Here is a 15,302-nt window from a genome sequence, read left to right on the forward strand (position 1 = left end):
TTGAAGGACATTACAGATAATTGTATGTCTGGGGTACAAAGATGAGGTAGTCATTAAAAAAATTAAACACTATTATTGCAAACAGAATAAGTCCTGGGGGCCTGGGAAAATACAGGCTTCCTCACAACATTGTGCAAAATTCTATGCCAAACTATGTTCCAATCGGTGCTGTAATTTATTACCCCGTAAACACGTGGGAATACTATTTCAGCGCTATAAAATAAGCAACAAAAACACTCCACGTCCATCTCGCGATAGTTCCACGATCCCTCCATGCTTGTCTATGGTGAGAGTTTTCCTGGTCTCGCGTGATGTCTGAAGTTTCCCACGCCTATTGTTGTGGTGTCTGCCCTTTTCTCTCACTCTCTCTAGCAACCCGCCGCCTCCCCCTCCTTTCTGGACTCCTCTCCCCCTCTCCAGCGTCCCTGCATCGCCAGTCTGCTTCTGTTGTCTCGGCGGATTGTTGGTCTTGGGGAGAAAAGATATCGCGAGTGTTGGAGTTTTGGTGAGAGTTTGTGGAAGATGGCGCCTGTTGTGACAGGGTAAGTCTGAGATTCAGGGCTTGTGCTTGTACTGGAGTTAAAGTGAATTTAAGTTTTTCAGAGAGAATTGGTTGCTTATGTTCGAGCATAGATTGCCGACCACATTTGGGTATTTATGGCCATTTGTTTTCAGTCGGGGAAAGCATTTTCTTTGTCTAAATGTATTGTGTGTGTGTGTGTTTTCGTTTGACTACTCCACTGTGCTGACTGTTGCTGCACCACGGTGCGGTGTTGTGGGGTTTGAGCTAGCTAGCATTGAGGTCCTTTTCCAGTACCAGGCAACGACACGAGTACAATCGGTCTGGGTTGGGGAAAAATAAACGGTTGTGTTTGTTTAATATTTTTAGAGGACATTTATTCAACAATATATCCCACGGTATAAATGAATTCACCTTCTAACCATGTTGCAATTGAATATACTGTTCCGCTGTGCTTGAAACACGTTGTGGCTTTGTCAAGCAAGGCATCGTTTTCTGTCCAACATCGCGTTCAACTCATAAGTCTGTGCTGTTAGCTGGCTAACTAGCTAGCTTTCTGGCTATTTCTCTATCGACTGTTGGTGAATACACTTGCAGACGTGTGATTAAGCGATGTTTTGCGGTGCGTAAATGTACTCGAATATAAAGTGTTTATACAACAGTCCCGTGCCAATCCTCTCCATGCGCGGTGCAGACAAATGTTTATTTTATTTTTGAGCGCAACTAGGGGCATAACCAAACGCCAATTCTCTAGAAACTACCCGAAAGTCCAAAAACATCACGTTGTGGATCTTTATTTTTTATTTTGTACATATGGAATGTTGTATCTTTCTATATAGGTCCGTAAACGTCAGCCAGCGCAGAGCCACTGAAATGTAAAACTCAAAGAAAATATGCCTGAAATGTGACGCCCCTGTCCAACGTTGATTCGCCGCTTTATGAAATAGCGAACGCTATAATAAATTAGCTACTGTGATTATTTAACTAGTTTTAAGCTACTTACATTTCTGAAAGGCAATCCTAAAAGAGTTAGCTATCTAATCTGTCTAAATACCCTGTATTTTTGCTGGTGTAGGCGAAGAGGTAAACCTCAGACTCGCAATCTTTTTGAATGTTAGTCAGTTTCATGGGCTTTGTCTAATTTCTTTGATTATAGCTACATTTTGCAATTGGGAGATGAAACGTGGGCAATTCTTTTATGAAAAAAAAGATCAATGACATGGCCTTTATTTAACCTATATGTCACCAGACTTTATAATTGACTGGGAAATAGTATTGTCATAGCTTGCCTTAAGTCTACTGCTCTATAGCTTAATTTTCCAAGTTTCCAATGCTCTTATGATGCAATAACTAGTATGAATTATTATTCATGTTACTATGATGTATTATAAGGTACTATCAAAATAGCATCTACAGTAGCTATCTGGTCTATGGATATATCCCATGCCCAAAACAGTCCCATACCCAAAACAGTAATTTCGATGGTTAGCCAAACACAGGCCTTTTTGTACTGTGGAGTCAGTAATCCCCACAGACAGCTCAGTGGGTGACAGACATTAGCTGGGCCTTTTGGGGGAGGGGGTGGGGCAATGCGTGCGTGCTTGCTCATTTGGGGCTTTCCAGCAGACCTGAGCTGATATCTGTTTGGAGAGCGGGCAGGCGGGGTGGGTCTGGGTGGCTGGCCACCTGTCCAGATGATATTTACTAAAGCTGTGTGCTTTTTTTTTTTCCTGCGGGGGATGGATGGAGTGAGTGAGTGAGCAGGGGGTGGGGATAGAATGCCATACGGGGTCATTATTATCATGTGGCTGGCTACGAGGCTGGAGGCTAGGGATGAGAGAGGGAGCCCACACCCCGGGCGGCCTGTACACAGCCCAGTGCCCCTACAGCCCCACTCAGGGTCAGATCTGACAGACAAGGCCCCCTCTCAGGGTTGGCAGGGCAGGGAGTTGTGGTTGAGGCAGGGCACTAGGTGCAGAGATGAGAGGGCAGTCTGAACTGGGTCCAATAAGAATATGCATTCTAGAATATGCATTCTTATTGGAAAAATGTAAGCGATAGTCTTTATATAGTCTATGTCTGAGTTTGTGAGCAAAAGGTGTAACAAATTAACACATTGTAGGGGCTTACTGATAGTTTTGCTTAAGTTAAGATGTTTGTAATGTACAGTACCAGTAAAAAATTGTACATTGTAATAGTGAAGACATCAAAACTATTAAATAACACATATGGAATCATGAAGTAACCAAAAAAGTGTTAAACAAATCAAAATATATTTGAGGTTCTTCAAAGTAGCCACCCTTTTCCTTGATGACAGTTTTGCACACTCTTGGCATTCTCTCAACCAGCTTCGTGAGGTAGTCACCTGGAATGCATTTAAATTAACAGGTGTGCCTTGTTAATTTGGGGAATTTCTTTCATTTTTCATGTGTTTCAGCCAATCAGTTGTGTTGTGACAAGGTAGGTGTGGTATACAGAAGAAAGCCATATTTGGTAAAAGACGAAGTCCATGTTATGGCAAGAACAGCTCAAATTGCTTAAGTGAAACGACAGTCCATCATTAAATCAAATCAAAATGTATTTGTCACGTGTGCCACAGGTACATGGTACAGGTACCTTACAGTGAAATGCTTACTTACTGGCACTATCGAATAGCGCAAAAAAGGTATTAGGTGAACAATAGGTAGGTAAAGAAATAAAACAACAGTAAAAAGACAGGCTATATACAGTAGCGAGGCTATATACAGGCACCTGTTAGTCGGGCTGATTGAGGTAGTATGTACATGTAGATATGGTTAAAGTGACTATGCATATATGATGAACGGAGAGGAGCAGTAGCGTAGAAGAGGGGTTGGTGGGTGGCGGGACACAATGCAGATAGCCCGGTTAGCCAATGTGCGGGAGCACTGGTTGGTCGCCACAATTGAGGTGATATGTACATGAATGTATAGTTAGTGACTATGCATATAAGATAAACAGAGAGTAGCAGCAGCGTAAAAAGAGGGGTTGGGGGAGGCACACAATGCAAATAGTCCAGGTTGCCATTTGATTAACTGTCCAGGAGTCTTATGGCTTGGGGTTAAAAACTGTTGAGAAGCCTTTTTGTCCAAGACTTGGCACTCCGGTACCGCTTGCCATGCGGTAGTAGAGAGAACAGTCTATGACTGGGGTGGCTGGGGTCTTTGACAATTTTTAGGGCCTTCCTCTGACACCGCCTGGTGAAGAGGTCCTGGATGGCAGGCAGCTTAGCCCCAGTGATGTACTGGGCCGTACGCACTACCCTCTCGTGCCTTGCGGTCGAAGGCCGAGCAATTGCCGTACCAGGCAGTGATCCAACCATTCAGGATGCTCTCGATGTTACTTTAAGACATGAAGGTTAGTCAGTCTGGGAAATTTCAAGAACTTTGAAAGTTTCTTCAAGTGCAGTCACAAAAACCATCAAGCGCTATGATGAAACTAGCTTTCATGATGACCAACACAGGAAAGGAAGACCCAGAGTTACCTCTGCTGCAGAGGATAAGTTCATTAGTTACCATCCTCAGAAATTGCAGCCTAAATAAATGCTTCACAGAGTTCAAGTAACAGACACATCTCAACATCAACTGTTCAGAGGAGACTGTGTGAATCAGGCCTTCATGGTCGAATTGCTGCAAAGAAACCACCACTAAAGTACATAAATATTAAGAAGAGACTTGCTTGGGCCAAGAAACACGAGGTATCTACACTAGACCGGTGGAAATCTGAGTTCAAATTTGTGATTTTTGTTTCCAACCGCCCTGTCTTTTTGAGACGTAGACTAGGTGAACTGATGATCTCCCCATGTGTGGTTCCCATCGTGAAGCATGTGGGGGTGTTTTGCTGGTGACACTGTCTGTGATTTATTTAGAATTCAAGGGACACTTAACCAGCATGGCACCACAGCTTCCTGCAGCAATACACCATCCCATCTGGTTTACACTTAGGCCCACTATCATTTGTTTTTCAACAGGACAATGATCCAAAACACACCTCCAGGTTGTGTAAGGGCTATTTAACCAAGAAGGAGAGCGATGGAGTGCTGCATCACATGACCTGGCCTCCACAACCACCTGACCTCAACCCAATTGAGATGGTTTGGGATGAGTTGGACTGCAGAGTGAAGGAAAAGCAGCCAACAAGTGCTCAGCATTTGTGGGAAATTCTTCAAGACTCTTGGAAAATATTCCAGGTGACAGCTGGTTGAGAGAATGTCAAGAGTGTGCAAAGCTCTCATCAAGGCAAAGGGTGGCTACTTTGAAGAATCTCAAATATATATTTAGATTTTTTTTAACACTTTTTTTTTTTTGGTTACCTCCAAATGTGTTATTTCATAGTTTTGATTTCTTTGCTCTTATTCTACAATGTAGAACATTGTTGAAACAAAGAACCCCTTGAATGAGTGTGTCCAAACTTTGACTGGTACTTTATATCTGAACTCTTTCAGCTCAGTTTATCCTAAATAGTATCGTGTGGCATTGTACACGATCTGTCCTTTTGATAAGAGAAGCAGTGAACTCGGGCAGGATGTCTCTTCAGGGCAGAAAAACAACAAGAGAAAGGATCATAGTAAATGTTTGTTTTTGTCTAAAATGAGATAAAAAAAAAACCTCTTTCAAATTATCCACAGGAATTCATATTTGAGTTGTCACAGAACGTAAGACTAGCTTACCTGCAGCCTATCTCCTCAACACAGCTCTCTGAATGTTAGAAAAACTGGAATAAGATCAGATTACACAGCAATCTTTCTTCCGACCTCCGTGAGGATACCAGTGAGCCTAGCAGCTCTGGCTGAAAGAACACAATCTAGGCATCGCCTGGGATGATAAAAGCATGAATCACTTATTTCAACACAATGATGCCTCTGCTTGGCCCCAGGGAACGCAATTTGATTCAACTTTCACATATTTTTTTTTTCCCTCATGTCCTCGCACTTTTTACCCCTCTGCCAAAATGCGTACGTTGGGGAGACTTTCTCGAGTCAACGCCAGGCCTCTTTTCAACCATTAAACCTGCCTGTGAGGGACAGAGGTGGTGTGTGCGTGCATTTTTGCGTGTTTGTGCTATTTAGGGAGTGTGTTGTGTTAAGCATATGTGTGAGTCACTGAGTGTGTGTGTCTGTGTGTATTTGTTGTGCCAGTTCCCTGAAACAGGATTTGAGGTTTGCGTGTGTGTGTGTGTATGAAGCGGTCTCCAGGGTCCTCTCCTCTTTCAGTTCACACATTATGAAAGGAGAGGAGCAGATGTGGAAGCAGTGACCTTTTTGGTGGCAGAGGGCTGTGGTGGAGTTAAAAGGGTCCACCGATTCATCCCTCCTGACACTCTCGCACTCCCCGCCTCACTCCCTCCTCTACCTGAGCCGAGGCATTGAAGGATCGGTTGAGGGAGGAGATGCATGCTGGTAAAGAGCCAATCTGTTTGACACGTTGTGACCTGCGCGCTATTACACATGGTCTTACTGAAGAGATGTACGTTCAGTAAATGCTCTGAAACATCTCCATTGAACGAAGGAAGGCAATGAATAACATGCAGTTTGCCTGACTTGTAGTTTTACCCAACAAAGTTGCCAGGATGATTTGGGAAGGTGCTATGGTTTAATTTCATTGCGATATCCCCTGATGCTTATTGGTCAACATGAACCAGCTAGGTTGGACTCAACTTGATTGAGTTATGACTAGGGCTGTGGCGGTCATGAAATTTTGTCAGCCGGTTATTGTTATATATATATTTTAAATTTGATTTATTTAACTTTTATTTAGCTAGGCAAGTCAGTTAAGAACCTCTTTAGGCTAGGGGGCAGTATTTTGATGTTTGGATGAAAAACGTGCCCTAAGTAAACTGCCTGTTTCTCAGGCCCAGAAGCTAGAATATGCATATAATTGGCCGATTAGGATTGAAAACACTCTAAATTTTCCACAACGGTCAAAATATTGTCTGTGAGTATAACAGAATTGATATGGCAGGTGAAAACCTGAGGAAAATCCATCCAGGAAGTGCTGTTTTTCTGAAACTACTTTTTTCTATTGCAAGCCTATCCTCCATATCAAGGGATATGAACCAGATTCCTTTCCCGATGGCTTCCACAAGGTGTGAACAGTCTTTAGACTTAGTTTCAGGCTTTTATTCTGAAAAAGGAGTCGAGAATGATCACATCGCGCCAGTGGATAGCCAGATGTCCTCAGATTTGCGCATGCTCGCTCGCCGGGAGTGAGACCTTTTCTTTCTCTCTTCTATTGAAAAGGCTACCGTCCGGTTGATATATTATCGATTATTTATTGTAAAAACAACCTGAGGATTGATTTAAAAAAAACATATGACATGTTTCTACGAACTTTACGTATACTATTTGGAATTTTCGTCTGCCCGTCGTGACCGCACGAGCCTTGTGGATTACTGAACAAAACACGCCAACCAAATGGAGGTTTTTGGATACAAAGACAATCTTTATCGAACAAAACGAACCTTTATCGTGTAACTGAGAGTCTCGTGAGTGCAGACATACGAAGATCATCAAAGGTAAGAGATTAATTAGATTGGTCAGGAAAGCAATCTACTTTGCTGCTAGCTGTTTGTAATGTTTTGTCAGCAAAGATCTGTCCTCACATAATTGCATTGTTTTCTTTCACCGTAAAGCCTTTTTGAAATCTAACATTGCGGGTGGATTAACAACAAGTTGAGCTGTGTTTTGGTGTATTGCACTTGTGATTTCATGATTTCATATTTTTAGTAATTTAATTTGAATTTGGCGCTCTGCAATTCACCGGATGTTGATCTGAGCGGCAAGTCAGTTAAGAACAAATTCTTATTATCAATGACGGCCTAGGAACAGTGGGTTAACTGCCTTGTTCAGGGGCAGAACGACAGATATGTACCTTGTCACCTCGGGGATTTGATCTTGCAGCATTTCGGTTACTAGTCCAACGCTCTAACCACTAGGCTACCGCCCCAAATATGTATATACATATATACATACAGTGCCGTGCGAAAGTATTCGGCCCCCTTGCGATCTTTTGCCACATTTCAGGCTTCAAACATAAAGATATAAAACTGTATTTTTTTTGTGAAGAATCAACAACAAGTGGGACACAATCATGAAGTGGAACGACATTTATTGGATATTTCAAACAAATCAAAAACTGAAAAATTGGGCGTGCAAAATTATTCAGCCCCTTTACTTTCAGTGCAGCAAACTCTCTCCAGAAGTTCAGTGAGGATCTCTGAATGATCCAATATTGACCTAAATGACTAATGATGATAAATACAATCCACCTGTGTGTAATCAAGTCTCCGTATAAATGCACCTGCACTGTGATAGTCTCAGAGGTCCGTTAAAAGCGCAGAGAGCATCATGAAGAACAAGGAACACACCAGGCAGGTCCGAGATACTGTTGTGAAGAAGTTTAAAGCCGGATTTGGATACAAAAAGATTTCCCAAGCTTTAAACATCCCAAGTAGCACTGTGCAAGCGATAATATTGAAATGGAAGGAGTATCAGACCACTGCAAATCTACCAAGACCTGGCCGTCCCTCTAAACTTTCAGCTCATACAAGGAGAAGACTGATCAGAGATGCAGCCAAGAGGCCCATGATCACTCTGGATGAACTGCAGAGATCTACAGCTGAGGTGGGAGACTCTGTCCATAGGACAACAATCAGTCGTATATTGCACAAATCTGGCCTTTATGGAAGAGTGGCAAGAAGAAAGCCATTTGTTAAAGATATCCATAAAAAGTGTTGTTTAAAGTTTGCCACAAGCCACCTGGGAGACACACCAAACATGTGGAAGAAGGTGCTCTGGTCAGATGAAACCAAAATTGAACTTTTTGGCAACAATGAAAAACGTTATGTTTGGCGTAAAAGCAACACAGCTCATCACCCTGACCACACCATACCCACTGTCAAACATGGTGGTGGCAGTATCATGGTTTGGGCCTGCTTTTCTTCAACAGGGAAGATGGTTAAAATTGATGGGAAGATGGATGGGGCCAAATACAGGACCATTCTGGAAAAAACCTGATGGAGTCTGCAAAAGACCTGAGACTGGGACGGAGATTTGTCTTCCAACAAGACAATGATCCAAAACATAAAGCAAAATCTACAATGGAATGGTTCAAAAATAAACATATCCAAGTGTTAGAATGGCCAAGTCAAAGTCCAGACCTGAATCCAATCGAGAATCTGTGGAAAGAACTGAAAACTGCTGTTCACAAATGCTCTCCATCCAACCTCACTGAGCTCGAGCTGTTTTGCAAGGAGGAATGGGAAAAAATGTCAGTCTCTCGATGTGCAAAACTGATAGAGACATACCCCAAGCGACTTACAGCTGTAATCGCAGCAAAAGGTGGCGCTACAAAGTATTAACTTAAGGGGGCTGAATAATTTTACACGCCCAATTTTTCAGTTTTTGATTTGTTAAAAAAGTTTGAAATATCCAATAAATGTCGTTCCACTTCATGATTGTGTCCCACTTGTTGTTGATTCTTCACAAAAACAATACAGTTTTATATCTTTATGTTTGAAGCCTGAATCTTCAGACAAAATCCATTATCTATTTTTGGTAGATCTGAAGACACATCAATAGTAACATGTTTTCACAACAAAACATATTTCATTAAACTGTCAGCCGCTCTCTCTGCGTGCTTAGAGGGACCATGGAGCCCTGAGTACCAGGCCATTAGGACCTGATGGTTGTTAGTGAGTTGAGTACTTCTAACGCATGTCCAGAGTGCATAAGAGGAGATCACCGTGACTCAAAGGTCACGTAGAATTTGACTGAGGTCATGACTGCTGGTGTGGCAGTAATACGGTCACTGCAACAGCCCTCGTTATGACATGCTTCCCTATCAATCAGCTCAGTCTTGTTTTCTCTCTGTTCTTTTCTTTCTGTTTGTATTTCGCTCTCTTTCTTTCTTTCTTTCTTGCTCTCCTTTCAATCTCTTTCTGAGGAAACACAAGGGATGAAAAGGCACATTTTTGAGTCATTTGGCTTGGCATTCGCCCAGCTTGGCGCTCCCCATACTTGGTCTTCCACCACACGCTAGTGTGAGTGTGGAAGAGGCAAGGATGTCTGCCAATGAGAATAAGCCCAATCCACGTACCTCTCATACATTAGTTAACCATTTCTTTTTTACATAACAAGTGGTTTACTTTATTTGTCATGTACAATTCCAGGGTTGCAGTGACGCTGACACTCACTCTTTCACTTTAAAGTGTTGCCAAGCAACAACCATTGATTACAACGTTTTAACAAACTATATGCTGAAATCTGCTTTTAACAAGAAATTGTTTCTAAAACACTTGAGAAAGAGTGCAGATGCAAAGTGTGGTAACAGAATTGTTTTTTTTGTGAGACCATGTTTTCTAAAATCTGTTAAATATCTACTCTGAATTAAGATGTCTGCAGAAAGAAATGGTTGTCAGCTATGATATGACACTTGAGTTTGAAAACATCTATTTTGGTTATTGAACGACAGTAAAATGAACAGTCGATCAACACCCCCAAAAACAGAATGACTGTAATAGATTTTTTTAACTAGGCAAGTCAGTTAAGAACAAATTCTTATTTTCAATGGCGGCCTAGGAACAGTGGGTTAACTGCCTGTTCAGAGGCAGAACGACAGATTTGTACCTTGTCAGCTTTGGGTCCTTGAACTGTACTAAACAGAAATGCTAAATTATTAATGTGTTGTTTTAATGTGTTTATTGTATTTTGATGTGTATTGTGGTGCTATACAGGGCTAATCTGGAAAAGAGACTTTGGGTCTCAGCATTGACTGTCTGTCAAAAATTTACAGGAAAAAAATAATAGTAAAAAAAGAATTTCCTTCACGGTGATGTATCTGGAATAGATACACAAAGATATAAACATTTCATATCCTCCTTTGCATGTTTGGTTATTATGCTACACACTGGCCAGGGCTGGACAGTAATTTTCTTTAAGGCACTTGTCCTCCAGACAAGTAGGGCTGGGCTGTATACTGTATTTTATGATTATACCGGTTTTGATTCAGAGACCGTTTGAGTTTTTACTTTACCTTCTATACAGGTATTTTAATATTTGTTAAATGTAAACATGCCATATGTAATATCAATTTTTATAGTTGACTTCGCTACTTGAGTCATCTCTCTCCGGGTCTTTCTCGCGGTGCCACTTTCCACACAGACCTAGCCACAACCCTGTCACTCAAGGAGCGCATTTGATGTTCCTCGCGAGACATTTGCGTTCCTTCTGCATGGTTAATGCAGCACATGCAACAATTCTGTTTTCACTTTACTTCATAATATAAATTCACTAGCGTTCTATAATGACACTATTAGTTTGTTTCTTACATCCGCAAGCAGCTAGTTTGTCGTGGCTTAGCATGTTGCCCTAAATCTTGAGATGCTAATTGTTAGCAGCTAATGCTAATAGCTAGTTAGCTAATAAATGTACTGAGTAAGACCAAACGTAGTTGGGTAATACAGCCTGATAATACCAGTGATGCTGTAGACCTAACTCAGAATGTTGTTTGTGCAACAGTATCTTCTAAATCAAAGAGTTCTATGCAAAGCAAGAATATGTTAGCTACATGAAGTAGCCAAGAAAAAACATGCAATGTAGCCAAAGCTTATACGGTCCCCTAGGAAACACTTATCAACACTTTAGTTCCTATTTTGCCACAATAACTCCTCTGGCATTTTAATTTGTTGTCATATCAAACAACACTGTATTCGAAGTGCCCACTATTACATTCTAACTGTAGAATTAGAATAGTCATTCTAACAGTTTTGCTCTATTTTGCAAGTCAAATTGCAATTGCAACATCTGGTTAAAAATAAGTCTTTGATTATTTGCCCATATTGTGCAACCCTACGCGGCAGCGTGGACATTCTCAATTGAGCAGTCATGTAAAAAATACTTAAGTTGTTTTTTTGGGTGTATCTGTACTTTGACTGTTTTTGACAACTTTTACTTCACTACATTCCTAAAGAAAATACTGTACTTTTTACTCCAGTTTCCCTGGCACCTAAAAGTACTAGTTACATTTTGAATGTTTATTAGCAGGACAGGAAAATGGTCCAATTCACACACTTATGAAGAGAACATCCCTGGTCATCCCTACTGCCTCTGATCTGGTGGACTCACTAAACAGAGAACATCCCTGGTCATCCTCATCCTTACAGCCTCTGATCTGGTGGACTCACTAAACAGAGAACATACCTGGTCATCTACTGCCTCTGATCTGGTGGACTCACTAAACAGAGAACATGTCTGGTCATCTACTGCCTCTGATCTGGTGGACTCACTAAACTTACAAACAAAGCATTTGTGTTATGCCTGAGATTTGCAGTGTGCCCCTGGCTATCTGTAAAGAAAACAAGAAATTGGTGCCATCTGGTTTGCTTAATATAAAAATTTTGAAATTATTTATACTTTTACTTAAGTACATTTGATCAATTACATTTACTTTTGATACTTAAGTATATTTAAAACGAAATACTTTTAGACTTTTACTCAAGTAGTATTTTACTGGGTGACTCACTTTTACGTGAGTCATTTTCTATTAACGTATTTTTTATTTTACTCAAGTATGACAATTGTGTACTTTTTCCACCGCTGCAATTGAGTGCAAGAAATGATAAGTGCTGAAATTTGTTTTGATTGAGGTTGAATTGAACAGTATAAAACAAACAATCAGAATGGAGAAAGACTCATTGCAATCCCTAAGAATGTATGTGTTGCAACCCTAAGATCACCAGCTACTCATAAAGCACCCTAAGATCACTCACTACTCATAAAGCACCTTGGGATCACTACTCACTACTCATAAAGCACCCTGGGATCACTACTCACTACTCATAAAGCACCCTGGGATCACTACTCACTACTCATAAAGCACCCTGGGATCACTACTCACTACTCATAAAGCACCCTGGGATCACTACTCATGAAGCACCCTGGGATCACTGCTCACTACTCATGAAGCACCCTGGGGTCACTGCTCATGAAGCACCCTGGGATCACTGCTCATAAAGCACCCTGGGATCACTGCTCATAAAGCACCCTGGGATCACTGCTCATGAAGCACCCTGGGATCACTACTCATAAAGCACCCTGGGATCACTGCTCATAAAGCACCCTGGGATCACTACTCATGAAGCACCCTGGGATCACTACTCACTGCTCATGAAGCACCCTGGGATCACTACTCATGAAGCACCCTGGGATCACTACTCATGAAGGACCCTGGGATCACTACTCATAAAGCACCCTGGGATCACTCGCTACACATAAAGCAAATGTAGATCTTTTATTATTCCACAACAGTAAATACTGTCAAATTTAAAATATATAAATATATACACTGTGATATAATATTATGGCCATATCGCCCAGCCCAAAGTAGGACAAATATATTTTACTTGTTCAAAAGCTCAAGTCACCAAATAAGGATGCATCTTTACAAAATATAATGCATTACTATATATTTTTTTTTACCATAGAGAATCAGACAAATGTAGGCTATACACTCTATTGGTTTATCTGCATTTTCAAGTCTGTCTCAAAATACAACACTGCCCCTTTAACACTTCTGGAGGACGGGTGGCCACATTTAGTAGCCTATCAAATATTGCAACATTACAATCACAACCAAATACTTTTGTTTTTATAAAATGATTCCCTCCGGTGCTCGAATTAAGGTAAATATATTTACCGTTCAAAACAGACTCTGGGACACTTCTGGGATGACAGAACCAAAATACCACCTACGACATACGACCTCAGCACATGTATAAAAAACAAGCTTTGAGACTGATGCAACAACCGTTTAAGATTTAAAATGTTTATAATATTTATTTATTCCTATTATAATGCACAGATGTCTGTAGGCTATGCGCCAGTTTAAAATATTTGTTTGAAATTAAGAGGGGAGATCTAAAGATGCAACAACTTGCACAGGTTACTAATATGACTAGGATTATGCCTCTGGCTGCTGGACAATTAAAATATCTTTGATTTGAAAACCAATAGATGAGAGATGCTTGTTTCAATGGCCTATTCAGGGTTTATTAAATAACTCTCTCAATGTCTATGGTCATATTTTGATTAGGGTAGTCTACTTTGAAAGCCGGTATGATGTGCTTCATAAAATGACATTAAAAAGTCCATGTTTTAAGCAATTTTAAGTTTAAATTGTTTCAAAAAATGCTAACCAGCTCCGCTGAGTTAAGGTGGGTGATGTGCGGTGCGCAACATATCTCTGGCCCTCTCTCTCGTGACCATTTGATCTGAGTGAACCATGAGTATGTATGCATTAGTATGAGTATGTATTAAATGTATGCATGTGCTGTGCTGTGCTGCAACTGTGGTTTGTGACTGCTATGATTTCCTGTTTTGGCCAATTCAATTATAGTCACTCTTGTTACTGATAAAAAAAAAACATTTTGTTGGTCACTCTCTTACCGATTTGGTAAGAGTGTCATGTTTTAATCACTTAACAATTTTGATTATGAATCATTATCAGGAGAAACTTTAACTTCTGTGAACTTTCATAATCCTTCCTCCTCACGGGGGAGAGGAATTAGATAATATCTTAAAGATATGTGGGTTTCTGGTAACAGAAACAGACGCTATGCAATATTTCTTACAGAAGGCAAATCATTTCTGCAGATGACCCATTCTCCATCTGTGTGACCAGAATTCAAAGCCTTTGCTTATTCCAAATTTTATAGGATGGAAAATGGTTGAAAAACTTGCTTTCATGCCCAAAAAATATAGACTCTTTTTGCTTTCATTTGACACCAAATTTGATACGCTCCAATGAACTTCCCATGTTGAATGCTAATGTTTCCTTTTACATGGAAATGACCTTGTGTATTTGATTAACCTTTTCTTGTTGGGGTTGGGGGTGCATTTCCTTATTCCCAAAAGCCTGAGGGCCAGAGTTTTAAGTTATTCCCTTACCGTCACCAGACAAGAATTGAATTCTTTGTAGGAGGAAAGCGCCCCCCCCCTCTCTTTACCCAAGTGAGAATGCAGTATTTGCTTGCGTGAGCTCTGTATGAGCTCCAACTTTATCTCTGGGGCTCAAAACACGTTATTGTTTCAAGAAGGACAAGATCAGAAGAATTCTCGATGCAAATAAGCCGGTGTGGTTTTGAAAAACACCCTCGCGTCATGGTTGAACGAAGCCCAAGTTCCCTGTTGTTGTTGGCCTTGCTAATCCTCTCTCCCAGGCGAGAGAGAGGGAAAGCGAGCACAGAAAGTACAGTTTTGTGGTGCCCCCTCTCTCCTCAAGCCAAACGAGTTCCAGCATCGCCGAGGGAACCAGCCGTCTTCCTACCAGCGTCAGCGTTTTCTGCCCCACCGATACGACTCAGGATGTTTCATTCAGAAAACACGAAGTGAATCCCCATGTCTGTCTGTCTGCTCATTTGATTTCATTCAACGTCCTCTCCTACCATCCCAGAATCATGTCATGTTTTGCAATCTTTTACAGCACACACAGTGGATAAAAAACGGTTGGATACAGCTTGAATGGTATTGACTTTGTCTTTTTTTTTTTTTTTTTTTTTTTTTACAAATTTTTAATTCCTGCAGCAGTTTTTTTTTCTTGTGAACAGAGTGGGGGCGGCTCCTCGGGGGAGAAAAGGGGAATTGTTTTTTGGACACGTACTCTTTTAATAGGGGGGAAAGAGTTCTGCCAAGCGCTGTTTATTAGACATTAATAATATGCTTGACGTTACCAAGAGAACATAGCAGGAGAGCATCTGTTTAGAATGACAT

At 41.0% G+C, this 15,302-nt stretch overlaps 1 protein-coding gene across 1 annotated transcript in view; it reads left to right on the forward strand.

The window, feature by feature from the left end:
• The first annotated feature begins 405 nt into the window (after positions 1–405).
• The window catches only part of rbpjb (recombination signal binding protein for immunoglobulin kappa J region b), an 87,391-nt gene continuing 72,494 nt past the window's right edge, over positions 406–15,302 (forward strand). The window contains exon 1 of the mRNA XM_064940771.1: positions 406–542. Within this exon, the coding sequence (XP_064796843.1) occupies positions 523–542 (20 nt within the window). The 5' untranslated portion in view covers positions 406–522. The remainder of the gene's footprint in view (positions 543–15,302) is intronic.

This window comes from Oncorhynchus masou, chromosome 27 (genome assembly GCF_036934945.1).
Source record: "Oncorhynchus masou masou isolate Uvic2021 chromosome 27, UVic_Omas_1.1, whole genome shotgun sequence".
Taxonomy (NCBI): domain Eukaryota; kingdom Metazoa; phylum Chordata; class Actinopteri; order Salmoniformes; family Salmonidae; genus Oncorhynchus; species Oncorhynchus masou.